The sequence below is a fragment of the Monomorium pharaonis genome, unplaced genomic scaffold, assembly GCF_013373865.1.
Source record: "Monomorium pharaonis isolate MP-MQ-018 unplaced genomic scaffold, ASM1337386v2 scaffold_510, whole genome shotgun sequence".
Taxonomy (NCBI): Eukaryota; Metazoa; Arthropoda; class Insecta; order Hymenoptera; family Formicidae; genus Monomorium; species Monomorium pharaonis.
In genome coordinates, this window is record NW_023415814.1 from 1 (window position 1) to 15,196 (window position 15,196).

At 33.0% G+C, this 15,196-nt stretch overlaps 1 protein-coding gene and 2 pseudogenes across 1 annotated transcript; 1 reads left to right on the top strand and 2 right to left on the bottom strand.

Moving 5' to 3' along the window:
• Positions 1–1,792: 1,792 nt before the first annotated feature.
• On the top strand, positions 1,793–6,419 carry LOC118648557 (annotated as a pseudogene).
• Positions 6,420–8,193: 1,774 nt separating this feature from the next.
• Positions 8,194–9,048, bottom strand: LOC118648555 (COMM domain-containing protein 7-like). Its single transcript, XM_036294890.1, is given in 3 exon segments — positions 8,194–8,385; positions 8,388–8,417; positions 8,791–9,048. Coding segments are annotated over 3 exon segments (222 nt in total). The 5' UTR covers positions 8,840–9,048; the 3' UTR covers positions 8,194–8,242.
• Positions 9,049–13,515: 4,467 nt separating this feature from the next.
• On the bottom strand, positions 13,516–14,906 carry LOC118648556 (annotated as a pseudogene).
• Positions 14,907–15,196: the final 290 nt, after the last annotated feature.

Consider the following 15,196-nt stretch of genomic DNA (forward strand, 5'->3'; position numbering starts at 1 on the left):
ATATAAACCGTTTCCTAAAATATTAAATCGAAACTAATAATTTTTCATGTACGTTTCAATATTTGTTATGTTGAGAGTACTTCAAGACCACTCCCATTAACTTAATGACTCGATGAGTCGTTTGTCAGGAAAATCTACATTTCGTATTCAGCTGTCAACAGTTTCGTGATTAGTATTGCAAATCACGTTTGTATTAAAAAAAAGTCATTCTATTAATAGATCTTTTGACAATGGACTATCAGCAGAGTTTGTTATATTATTAAGCGGTTATGAAACGAGAAATTTTCTACTTGGTTTCTATAGTCAATCTACTATTAAACTTTGTTACTCTTCTTGTTACATTTCTCTTGGCATTCTGCTGACAAAATTTGCAGCTAACACTCGATCTGCAATGTCCGTTCGGCAATCTGAGGAATTATGAATTTCTTGTTAAAAAGGAATAATTAAATTAGAGACGACATAATTATAAGTAATCATGAATTTCATTAATGGGCAATTCTGTCGATCGAGTTAATCAAACTTTGGTCGTGGTCAGATCAGCGACTCTCGCAATCCTTCGCGCTTTCGCGTTCGGCCGAGTGTGCTGCAATGTATATAAGTAACGTGAAATGTAAATTCGCATGTCGGCAACTTTTCTATACTTCTGCCGGCTATTTGCAGACCACGATTATCGCGTATCGTTCGATTTAAGAGACAAAGGGGACTTAATGGAGCGGGAAGATTAGCTTGGGAGGCCACTACTGTGGGCTTGGCACCTAAAAACGCAAAGTGTGTCGTACGCCGTGTTGCCACCGCGTACCGCATTATCTATCCGCGAATGAGGGAGTCTTGTTTACGTTCTTCTTTCTCGGTTCGCGTGTCCTCGCGAACGTGAAAGTGTGCAGACGATATACACGTTACATATATTAATTAATGAGACAGTGCGCTGTCCCACTGAAACGGAGGTCTGCCGTCGGCGTTTAGCAATTCATATCCGTAAATGAATACTTAAGCAGTAACGATTGGTGGCAAGCCGGTAAAATCGGATAAGAATATTTAATCGATCGGATGACGATGATGGGCGAAAAGGAAATTCACGCGTTAAATATAAAGCTTCAGCTTCTCGCGAATGATGAGAGCGTAGCGAGAGAGCGGTCGTCGGAAAGATAACGCATATCGTAAGTCGTCAATTACATTTATATACAATGTACGTGTTTATATTATCTGTACGCGCCTATAAAATTCAATAAATATCTCAATCATCCGGTCGCTGAGACACTCGGGGCGAAACAGAGGCAGGAGATTTGTGGTCATTCCGACATCCGTCAGTCGAAATGACGACAGATGTGTTACGACAGCTTGCCATTTATGTTCGCGATCAAGTTCGTTAATCAGACCGGGTAATAGGACATTCGGGATATGGTTCTTTCAAAAGTAACAACAATATCAATTATGACAATATCAATCATATCAGTCAAATTTGCGTCATTTTTTTGGTCAAAGCCTTTAAAACTACAGTCACAATGGCTTGATTCTTCCTCCCTCTTTCGAGGGAGAGACAGTCATCCATTCGAATTTTAATAAAAAAGCTTTCATTGAATTCGCGCGTGTAAGTAAATCCCGCACGACGTGGTGCATCTTATCGCGCGCATAGCTCCTCGCCAAGAGTTGCCATGTTGCGACGACGCGACGCGTGCCGCTGGCGGCAGCGGCGCCGCGCGCGTTTCAGCCACTCAAGACTCAAACTCGAGCCCAGGCGCCCCAGGCCCCAGCCGCCCCAGGCCCAGTCGGCATCATGCGTCGGCGACGTACGTCTCGAATGCCTCGATACGCGATACGCGGTGATCGCGCGTGAGCTATTGTCCGGATTGCCTGTGCTCGGATGACCTGGTGGTAGACCTGGTGGCGATCTTCCCCTCGCGCTCGTATGGCCGTGGGAGATCCTATGCTGGTGAGCAGCCGAGGAGTTGCTCGCGCGATGAGCACTTCTGGATTCTACGCCGGTCTCTCGGTCACGCGGAAAAACAATGTTCGCGACAGGGACGACGAGCAGAGCGGAGCTGACATCGCGGGGCGATGACAGCCGGGTAGCCGCCGCGAGAGAAATCCCCCGTCTGATAAAATGCCGAGAAAGATTTTTAGTTAGCCCGATATTCCCCGCCTTAATCACTATTCTTGGACGTGATTCAACTTGACAAACGTTGTTTACATCTATGTCTCGTAGCTCTATCATAGATATATGCGTGTTGTCGCGCTGATAAATTTGCATGCACCGCTATAACCTGTTCCATTTCATTCGGAATTCGAAAACTAAACGCTGACTTATGTGCTGATTTAGCGCATTGTTGCAGTACTTGTCTCTCATTTGCTACTACAACAATAATATATGCTGAACATTGTCATTTTTTTAATTTCGTTCAAAAAGAAAAATTTTCACGAGAAATTTAATACACACTGTATGTGTATGTGTGTGTGGTATGTGTGTTTGAAGTGTCGATGGTACTTTTATTCTTTTGTAATCAATAGATAAATTTTTATCAAATTAAAAATGATATTTAAGTTATGATGTTGTTGCTGCAAATGAGTATTATATTTTCAAATCCAATTTCACAGAACTATTGCAAGAAATTATTTTATGACTTTCTTAACTGTTTGATAATATGTTTATAGGGTATGATCATTTTGTGGAATGTATACATGACTAAAATAACGTGAGAAAAATGGTAAGCAACTTACCACAAGAATTCAAGAGGTATCAGCGGAACAGGAATCAGCTATGTCATATACTTGAGGAGACACAGCGTACACTAGAAGTCATAAAACTCGAAAACTTTTTCCCTGGAGGTAATTATCCATCCATAATTGACATTTAATTCAATAAATTTTATGTTATGTTACTGACCCAACTTATACCTATGATATTTCCTTGTAGAGAATATTATCGAGGAACTATTACCTCCGCTGACCTTGGATAGAATAACACACATCCTTGATAATTTCCCTGCAATAGTCATTTTTGGGCAGGACAACAAAGCCAAAGCCTCACTGGTTAATAATTTGCTCTGCGCTGATATTTTGCCACTATCCAATGACACATGGAGATGGATCAAAATTACTTATGGTCATACAAATCATGTCAGTCTTACATTAGGTTTAGAATACGAAGTAGTCGAGACGCTACAGGCAAACGAAAAGTCATGGAGCACGCTCCCTCTCGAAGATCTGGAAAAATCGACAAACGAAGATATCAATTGTCCTACAGTGCTGGAAGTGAAGTTAGATCAAGCGATACTGAAGGAAGGCGTTCAAATATTTGTTGTCCCTAACAGTGATGTAGTAAAAATTCTCGCTAAAGGCTTACTGAAAATTTTACCTATATTTCTTTATGCTCTCGGAGAGCACCCATTGACCGAGGAAAATTTGGAAGAATTGAGAGATTTGAAAGATACTTATCCATATAATCCGATTTTATTCATATCATCATTACCTAACGTTCTGTTGGACGGCACAGATGCAGAATTGACTGAGTCTGAGCAGCATAGTCTGCAAAATCGTATAGAAGTGCCGAACGTATCCAAGGAGTCTAAGAGTGATGATAGTATTAATATTGACAAAATGAATTCACTCGGTCTAACGTGGTTAGATCAGTTGAGCAATTTAGGGTTCCTAGGGATGGAAGAGTCCGTAGAGGTTCATCAATTAACGTGGCTTGTCGGCGAGCGATACGTTAATAACTCGAGTGATCTAGTGGATTCATGCAAAAAAACGGACCGCGTTCTTCACTTTACGCGTGCCTGCTTGCAAAGCTACCTGATCAATGCAAGCACTTATTTGAATGAGATACACACGACCAGTTTACGTAAATTTATTTTAAGTGCGTTTGACATGGCACGAAAGATACAGATCACTCCTAGAAGGATACAGTACGCCCAACAGAAGGAAAATGAACTTTATGCTAGTCTAATGAAGGTTGTTAATGAGCAACAGGTGGAATTAACTGAGTTAATACAATGTATTATTCAGGAGATGAAGGACGATATATTAGATTCTACTGGTGATATTTTCCCATATCAGACCGTTTCTTTCGATAACGGTGAACGAACAGAGTGGACAGTTACTGTTCGCGTCGCAACATCGGAAGTTCAACGATTCGTGCTAGGCCGTTTGGGCGAGAAAGTAGCAAAAGAACTCGTAAACTCGGTCAACTGTCTTCGAGAAACTTTTATCGGGACTCTTCAACGTTGCTTAATAAGTCTCGAAAAGACTTACGAACACGATAGTAGCTTGTTGGCTAGCGATGCCTTGAAGCAAATACTCTCCGCGGCGTACAATGTGGAATTGCATAATTCGTCGCCATCGTTGGTGCATTCGTTCTTGGAAAGATTGAGACAGCTCTTCAAGTCGTTACCGCTGCCATGGACACCCACTCCGACTTTGAACGCGGCTTGGAGGCGGAAGGTTACTATTGATATTCTCAATTCCTTGTCGGCAGCGAGACTTGCAAAAACAATTTCCACACAGTTTAGAGATAAACTGAAATCATCACATGACGCTTTTCAAACTGCCTTGAAGTCTCTGGAGAACTATTATTCAGGGAAGCTAGAAAGGACCGAGGAGCAAAGGATAGCTATACGAAAGTATTATGCGCCTAAGCTAGCTAAACTCGCGTTGGAATCCACGTCGATGATGGATGCGATTCGCTTTGGCATTCCTCATTACACCAAGGAGATTGGCAGAGGACAGTATGGTGTGGTGTTTGCTTGCGATGGTTGGGGCGGAGCACCGGGACCGTGCGCGGTAAAATCCGTTGTTCCTCCGGACGAGAGGCATTGGAACGATCTTGCGATGGAGGTTTACTATACCAGGTCAATACCAGATCACAAAAGGATAGTGAAACTTCGCGGATCTGTTATCGACCAATCGTACGGCGGAGGATTCGGATTGGGCACTGCAGTTCTCTTAATCACCGATCGATTATGTCGTGATTTATATTGTGGTATACATGCTGGTCTCTTGTGGCTGGAGCGTATACAAATAGCGATAGACGTGCTAGAGGGAATACGCTATCTTCATTCACAAGGCTTGGTTCATCGTGATATCAAACTAAAGAATGTCTTACTTGATATGGAAAACAGGGCTAAATTAACCGATCTCGGATTTTGTATTACCGAAGCTATGATGTCAGGCAGCATCGTAGGAACGCCAATCCACATGGCACCAGAACTCCTATCTGGCCATTACGATAGCAGTGTCGATGTCTATGCCTTTGGCATCTTGTTTTGGTACATATGTGCTGGGAAGGTTCGATTACCGTATGCATTTGAACAATTTCATAACAAGGAACAATATGGACAAGCGTACGAAAAGGTAATACTTCGTTATCTATAGAAAAAGAAAGATTAAACCAGTATTAGATATTTTCAGATAACGTATCTGTATTGTTACTAGCATTGTTGCAATCAGAATTATAATTGAGTTTGCATTTATTGAGAACATTAATGCCTTTATCTGACAATTTTTGGTAGTAACTTACCAACAATTGGCATCAACTTTAAAATTGTCAAAAATTTGTACTATTGTGTTATATTACCATCGTAATTAAATAAAACATCACACAATGCTGTAATATTAGTATCATGTGAGATAACTTTAATGTGTATCTTGCTGTTAAATGCTAGCGATACCATATATATATAAAATACATTGTTACACTATCGGTATATTTGAAATCATTAAAGACAAATATATAGCAAGTTGCCAGTAGTATAAGCAATTTATTTTTCTTAGACATGCTTGATTACTAGATTTATGCGCTAAAAAAATAATTTTATATGTTACAATAAAAAAATAATTTTATATTTACAATAAAAAATTACATTGAAATTTCTCTATAAAAAATTTTAAAATAATTCAGCAATACTAAAGAATGTATAAACATTCTTTTAGCTGACTTAGCAGATGTTTGCTAATTCAAGTTATTATTTATCTCAATTATTTTAGTCGTATTCACATTACAAGAAGCGGTTAAGCAACATATTCATATATTAGAGGTCTTAGGCCCTGAGAGACTGCCACAGTTTGATGAAGAGTGTTGGACGTTTAATGGAACAATGTTGGTCTGCAGAACCGTCCAAAACGACCGTGCTCGGTGCAATTCAACCAGTGTTAGAATCCATTCAGGAAAAAGCAGAAAGAGCAAGTCCTTGCAACTAGGTGCACTGAAACCACAAGAGAGCTCATCATCCGAACAAGCAAAATCCGCAATAGCATTAGCAGAACCTAATAATCAAAGAGAGGTGCTGTATTCAGTCCACTTCCTGCTAGACGCAAGGCATTTAGACTGTCAATCCTGTTGTAGGACCTTTTCACAAGACCAATTTTTTTCAAACGGGTATCTACTCTAACATGTTCGTTCAAATGCGTGAATTTTAAAAATACCAAGGGACGAATATATTGTACTATTACTCTGTTAAAAATAGCTATTGATATATTTATTGCTTGGAATGCGCTTGATACACGGCTCATCATTCTCATTTTCGCTAATTTGATTCTTAATAGTATTTTATAGCACAGTATTAAAGTGACGAACTTTATATCTGAGTTACTTCATTTTTTACACAATATAACAATTTTCTATTTTTTAAATAAAATTATATTGTTGGTATATAAAATATGTGTACTAGAATCAAATCTAAAATAACTGGGCCAAAGTCATTCCAAATAAAATATGTAAAATGCATATAATAAATATTAAACATTTACACTTACGATATTTTATAGTCTTGTTATAGAAGTTTTTGCAGGTTTTATAGTATATAAGCATCTGATAATAATGTTTTATTGTTAACTAACAAAATATGTTTGAAACTTTTCTTTTTTATATTTATTGCCACAAAATATAACATTTTGATTGTTGAATTATTTCTTAATGTTCTTAATTGTGATGACTACATGATTTTGTTAAATCGAAAATATGAATGAACAACCACGAATGTATATTGTTCAAAAATAAAATAAAGTTTCTCACTTTTGTATTTGCTGTTGACACACTCATTTTGTTTCTTATAAAACCTATCGCACTTATTTTTTTATACATATCTACAGACAATATGCACAGTCGTTACTTCGCAAATAGAAATCTTTATACTTAACTATACAAAATTTATTTTATATTGCTTTCAGATCATACATTCTTCACGACCAAGCCTGCATGAAAATCGAGATATTTGGCATGCAGCATGGATATTGATAATACGTTGTTTCAAGGGAATATAATGAATTGTATAATATTTTTATTACTCGATAAAGTATGAGATATAAAGTCTGTATATACTTAAAAAAAAAATGGGAGGAAAAGTAATTTTATAAGATAATTATTAGTCACCCAATCTTTCGATTAAGTTTTAATCAAATATTTATAACAGTTTGATATATGTTTACAGAGAGAACATTTGTTTAAAAAATTCTTATCAATATAATTTAATTGACCATTATTTATACATGTATTGTTATATAATAGGATCCATGAGTTAATTGTTACATCATAAACAAAAAAATACACACAAATCTAATGTAGTTATTAAAGTTGATCAACTTTTTTGTTAAAATTATTAAAGCTCTTTATTTAATTATTTATTGTATCAAAATTTATATTTTTAAAATATATATAAGAGGCATGAGACCCAAACTGAAAACATAAAAATGGAAATTTTTTAATGAATAAAATTAGATTGCACACAATCTTCATACAATTATACACACACACACACGCACACAGACACACTTTCACAAATACAACATCAGAAAATTGGAATTATTCAATTTTTATAAAATAAATTTTTATGTAAAATGTTTTTGTTTTTGCTTCAAAGCTGTAGTTTTGATTCACTCAAGCATTCTATATATGATGAAAATTAATAAATAGAAAATCTGAATAATATATACAGTTCCTTAGGTGACTTAATTTCCCATACTATAATTTCCTAGTGAGTATAGACTGAGCCATACATTTTAAGTTCAAAATAATCAACAAGGACCTATGACATTAAGATTATGACGTTGACAAAATTATCTAACAGTAATATTATTTAAAGAATTATCTTATTAGAGATAAACCAAATTTCTATTCTTAAATAATAATATTTTTATTTTAAATAATGTACAGATGACAAGAAAATGTATAAAAAACTTTCAATAAACAATTGCTTCTAAATATATCTTAACATAGGTAATATTTATATATAACATTATTGAAATATTTCAATTATACCAACAAATCAAGATTACATTTTGCCTTTTCCAAGTCGTGCAAAAATTTATAAAACTGCCCTATTGTCATCTCAGTAAATACATTCTTAACTTTACCATCATTATCAAGACATAATTTAAGTTGTAGAAATGATTTGCGATATTGTTGGAATCATTACTTGCTGCAGTCACTAGAAGAAATAAAATAGCATTCATTAATGATTGATATTATGAGAATACATTATCTATTATAAATAAGAATGCACTTGGAAATTTGCATAAGTTGTCACATTAAATTATCTTGTTTATTATCAATTATTCTTAAAATTAATTAAAGGTAAGGATTTAAAATAAAAATGTACAATTTTGTACCAATAGCAAATTACAATTAAAAAATAGAATATATTTATTTCTTATTTAGCAGATTTTCTAATAAAAATTTAACTTGATAAAAATTTGTATCTTTTAGCATTAAAAATTTCGAATTCATGCGAGACATGAAAAATCAAAAAATATAAAGTGGCACATCCATACTTGTCTATAACATATATACTATTACCTCACCTCCGAATCTCCACGATATGTCAAGTATCTTGCTAATATTTCTCTCCATTTTAAAATACGTGTTATGACATACGATGGATAATTACAGAAGAGGAAAGAATCTAAGAACAGCGAAAAACTCAACAACAATCCTATCTTGAGGCTGTCTACGTGTATCTACGATTCCGAGAGATTCATAACAGAGAGGAACCCAGGGTATGCGCACTCCTATTACTTTAGTGGGGACGGAAGTTCTATTGGTTTTAGTGAACGGGGACAGCGATAGTCGGCAGCACTATCGACCGTTGCTAGACAACCGTTGTCAACCGTTGATGCTGGCTACGTGTTAACGGTCCATAACAGTCAACGGTTGTGATCAGTTGTGATAACTTGTGCTAACCAGTGTGTAACAACAGTGTGTAACGAGCTGGACGTTATAAAAGGCTCTCAAAGGCTCTACAGTTTTGAAAAGCAATTCTCTGAACGAAAAAGGTAATTGAAGTAATATTTATAATAATTTTTTGTAGTTATTTATATATAATCATTTTTTAACCCTTAACTGCCGGCGTGTTTTTTAGTAGGATCAGAGAGATAACTCTGGGGCTCGATTCTTGAATTCATTTGCAAGAGAAACATATTCACAAATATATATAATACGTAAATTTATGTATAAAATTTGTATTGTGAATGGTTGTGTGAAATGTTACATGATGCTGTGGTTGCATTTTGGCTGTATTCCAAATTACATTGCAAGAACTGAAAATCTATAGTTCACATTATGTATACTATACATTTTCAGTACAAACAGTGAATTTTAGAATACAGCCATTATATGCTTTGCATCAAATTTTTTAACCACACCGGATATTATATAAATAAGGTATCCGACAGTCCGCAGTCTGTAAAGTGGGACGGAAAAATTTGTTGCAATTGTATAAAATATTAATATAAGAAGTATACAAATTTATTGTGTATAGAAAGAAAATTTAATTTTAATTATTTTGTTTATATTTTTAATTAATTTGCTTATACTAGTAATTTTATTATAATGTAGAGAAATCTTTGTGACAAAAAGAATAAAGAAAATTTATTTAAATGTATATATAATTATAATAAAATATAGAAATAAAAATAAAAATATTTATATTATAAATTTTTAATAATCTTAATTTTATATAAAAATCTTAATTTTAAAGTTAGTTTTCATGCGAGAACAATTTATTACACTTTGTAGTCAAAATATCATATATTGTATTATTGCATTACAAAAATTTTCTTACTGTACTTTATTATAGATTATATAGCACAATCTATTTTGACTACAAAATGATATTGATTGTTCTTGTATGAACCACAATTAAAAATGCATGTAAATATATATACGTGCATATATATACATGCGATTTGAACGTAGCGCGACTAGTCACGTGATCGCATTTAGTTCGATGGTTTCCGGGGACAGCGATAGAGGCGCTGAAAATCGTCGCCTGTTTTTACAAGAGGGAGTGCGCATACCCTGGAGGAACCTGAGAAATGATCATCCCGTCATTTTAGGCAGAGAGGAACCTGAGAGAGCGGTGGAGAGCGGTCATCGCCGCGATGACATCGCGTCGTTTTAGATGTTTTCATCCATCAGCGCCCTCTATGTGCACAAAATGTACATATTAAACTATGTAGTCAAATATCTATGAATCCCGTAGGTAATGTGCATGACTTTTTGGGTCTCTTCCGTGCTAGATATACATTTAAAAAAAGTAAGTGACCATTTATTCATATATCTTGTACATGAATAAAATAATTTAGAAATTTGTGTCTATTGACTAGAGAATCGAGCATGAAACCGATTCTTAAATGAAATTTTTTACTACACTAATAAAACTTTAATAAATATTCGTGTAAGTTTTTTTACATCCACTTATTCATTTAAAAATTATTATCTAAAACAATAAAATAGGATAATTTTTGTTGCTTAAGCTATTGGAAGTCAAATTTTTTATCGTTTTCTTCTTTATAATATTGTATTGTTCCCTGATTATTTTTTCTTGATTCTTAATTTAAATTACAATTAAAAAAACATCTGATGTAGAAATATATCTAATGTAAAAAATGATCGACGTTTACTTATATGCATTAAAAAACTATAACATATTTAATTATACAAGTTTAATTCAAAATTGTCTGAATTGCTTTTTTAAATCTCTCATAATGGTAATCGTCCGTCGTCTTCTCTCCGTTATCTTTTTGTTTCCTGGAATGTAGTGCATTTTTCCTTCTTTGGTAATGCATTTTTTCTTGTTACCGGATTCCTGCTGTAACTTTTGGAAATTTGAGTCGTGAATCGTCCGTCGTCTTCTAACTAATGTTGAGTAAATTACAATAAATCTCACTCACAATTTTATATTTAACATAAAGAAATTAAATGTATAAAAACAAAGAATGCGTAGTTAGTAAATACCAACATGTTTAAAATCTAAAAATGTTGTCCTATTTTTGCTGCTACAACATTGTCAAAACGTTGCAATAATGTAGTGGCAGTAACTGTGCTAGACCAAAAATGCTGCAATTTAAACTGCAACAACGTTATCGCAGCGTTTTTACAGCTTTACGTGCTACTTGGTTCATTATCTGCGCGTAGCTGATGGTAAGATATACAATTTTCAAAATATATTTACTCAAATTGTATACTTGATTCGAGTCGGTTTAAATATCTTCGCACATGTATATTGCAAATACGTAAGATTTATGAAGCAAGTTAGGTGACATGAAGTTGCTCATATTTGTGTTTTGCAGATCCAACGTATTTTGCTCAACGACGTGCAGAGATGATCTGTTATGATAAAGTGATAGGAAAAATGTGAGTTTTACATCCCAATGTACGGTAAAAGTTTGATTTAAATATTTCTTATTCTGCGAATCATTTGGAAGAGGAGAAAGAACAGAATACTTAGTATCATAGACCATATTAGTCTTCTTCTTCGTCGTTTTAATTGAAAAGAATGTGATTTTGTGCTGAAAAAAATTACAATCTTATATAATTTAATAAAATAGTAAAAAAGAAACTAACAAAAAATTTATTACCTTAATCTTCTCTAAGAATAAATATTTTTATTATCAAAAATTTTAGGAGAAACTGCCTTCGCCTCTTCCTCCATTTCCTTTATGTCCGTCAAATCTCGTTATCACTTGTTGCATAATTTATTATACTTTGGCAGTTTGAATGACTCAGTCGCGTGTTATTATTTCTTCCCTGGAGCTACGACAAGATTCAGCTTGTTCAAAAATATCCCGTAATTCATTGATGATATTAAGCTTTGATTAAAAATATTTAAAAAATATTCAATAAAGATTTCTCTTAAATTTTTAAATAGACATTTGATAGTTATACCTTAAGATTCTTACAGTACTAATATGTAAAAAAAGGATAATGTGTACAATCATAAATATATACAATCATATAGGTACAATCATAAATATGTACATATCTCGTATACGATCAATTTTTCACCTATTTAAAATAATTTAAAAATGTGAAAACTCATAAGCATACACTTTTAAGATTTTAGAACAAATATATGTACTTTGGAAAAAAAGTATAAATTATATTTATAATAATTTATAATAATTTAACTATCTAAAACTATATCATATAATTATATCATAAAGATTAATAGATATTTTAAATACTAGCGCAAGATATATTTATAAAAAAGAGATCTAAATCCACAATAATATTACTAACTCGGTACAATCTAGTTTTTTTATCTCCCATTTCAAGGAATTTGGAGCTAAAAGATGGCCTCCTGTGAATCATACATCCGGAAACAGAATTTCGCTATCTTATTTTGATATTTCATATTTCTGTATGGTTTATGAATTTTATAATAATTAGGTATATATTTTATTACAGATGGCTATAGCAACACTTTTATAATTATTAAATAAAAAGATGTTCTCTATAAAGCACAAGATAAAAAAATGTAGGCAATATGAAAAATAAAAAATAAAAAATAAATACAGGTAATTTTTATACGCATCATTGTGTTAGTAGTGCAAAACGTAAAAGAATAACCACATTGAAAAATCCCATAGAAATACAAGCTTTATAAAAGTAAAAATTCAAAGCTAAAAACTAGATAATTCACCTTTGTCATATCCTGTGTACTACCCATTGGCCGAGACATCGTAGCTACGCTGGCTCTCTTTCTAGCTTTAAAAAAAGGAAGTTGACGAGGGAAAAAACAAAACGATTAATCAACAGAACAAAGTTAAAAAATGATTAAAAGTGCAACTTATGAGAGATGCATATTATGTTTATTATGTAAAATGTCATACTAAGTTACCATTAACATAATTCGCCTGACATTCCTGCTGTTGGACCAAAATCACTCCTCAAATTTTCTCGCTTGTCTGTTTCCTACATCCATTTTTTAATACAATTACTCCAGCAGTCTCTACCTAATGTCAATGACAAATCCAATTCTTCAAATATTTCAAAGATCAAATTCCTTGTTTTCTATTTAATAATTAGAAAAGTGTTGCTATAGCCATCTGTAATAAAATATATACCTAATTATTATAAAATTCATAAACCATATAGAAATATAAGTATGAAATATCAAAATAATAAGTTGTAAATATTTTTTTAATGTAAACTTTATATCAGTTTAATTAAAATAACATTTTTTACTTAAAAATGGAAATTATATATTAAGTTTTTTCTACTTGTTCTGGTATAATAATCCAATCCTATCTATGAAAAATGATAAAGAGAATAAAATCCATACGTCTGTTGTGTTGCACAAAATTCACAGCCATATTTGTAGGCACAAACAGTGAGGGCCTATCTTTTTTTCTGTGTCTATCCCAAAAGAAGTTTTAATTTTGCCTCCTCTGCAGCTTCAATGTTACGAATTTTGGTTCTGAAAATTAATTGCGCTTTTAAGGAAAATATTGATTATAAAACTTATGTTTTAAAAACTGTACAACAATAAATAAAGTTAAATCATTATTTGATGTTATTTTAACTTTAATTAATTATTTCCATATACCTGCATGCAATATATATTTAACATTTAAAAAATATTTATTGTATAATTGTAATATAAATGTACTCACTCTATGCCAAGATCGACTTCTGGAATACCAAAAGAAGCAAACAGCATTCAATTCAAATGCATTTTCTCGCTACAACTAGTTAAGCTCTGCCTCAAATGTTCTGGTACTGCGTGCAACGCTGCTTCCTCTGGCAAGCAATATGATTCCTTATTATTATTGGTACTATTCACTGCATCGTTATTATTTTTACTATTGCATTTCAACAATTCTTTTTCTATATACTTGACCCTATAAATAAGAATAGTTACATAAGGATGCAAGACATACAAATGCAATGATTAATAATTCCAGTAAAATACATGTTCTTATTGCTGATTAAATATCGATAAAAAAATATATAAAAGAGAAAGAAGCAAACGTCGTCGTACGTACATTTCTTCGCTTTATCGCCATTATTATTTTTCATGTTAAATTGCATTCCAATGCCAGTGTTGTATGCGTCATTCGGCTTGTTTTGTATTTTTCAACGCAACCATACCATTCCTCCAATTTTCATGTTAAAGGAATCCGACTAAATTAACATAGATCTTGCGTCATCTTTCCTATCTATAGTATATTTCATTTTTATTATGTATACAAACATTATGTATATAAAAGTGTCTTACTGTCAAGATTGGATACAATGGTTTCTCCGAACGCCAAACCAACAATATTGACACCGATCTCTTAGTTTCTGAATGATCTTTGTTTCCTCGACTTTCTCCCTGAAATAAGTTTCCTCTTAATCTAAGTTCTATGCTACACAATTAATTAAAAACAGAATAATGTGGAATCCTAACTTGGACATTTCCTCTCCCTCGCTCAAACCGAGAAGCTTCGCGTTTCCTTAAAGGTTTCGTCTTCTTCTTCTTTTTAAACTGGATATTATGCGTTTCGTCGTCGTCGCATCCCATTCTTTCTTAATTAATTAAACCTGCTATATTGAACTACCTCCTTCCAAGTAAAATCCAAACAGGGGGTATTTTCAAGGTTAGTTTCGTCCGAAGGTTAGTTCCGTCGCGACGGAATCAATGTTCCCAAAACTGACTGGAAAAATTATTGTAAATAAAAAAATACATTTTTATTAAAAAAACAATATTTTTCTGTTACTTTATATAAATTTAATGTATAGATAAAATAATTTATTTAATAATATCGAATCTATCGAATCAATTATCGATCGATGTGGGAGATCGATTTAACTCATATTTTAATTTATGCATACTTTTTATTTTATGTAAAAGTAATTACAATTTGTAAAACATGAATTAATAATAATTAGCTTTATTAGTGTGAAAAACGCAAAGTTCAAAACGGTATATATATATATATA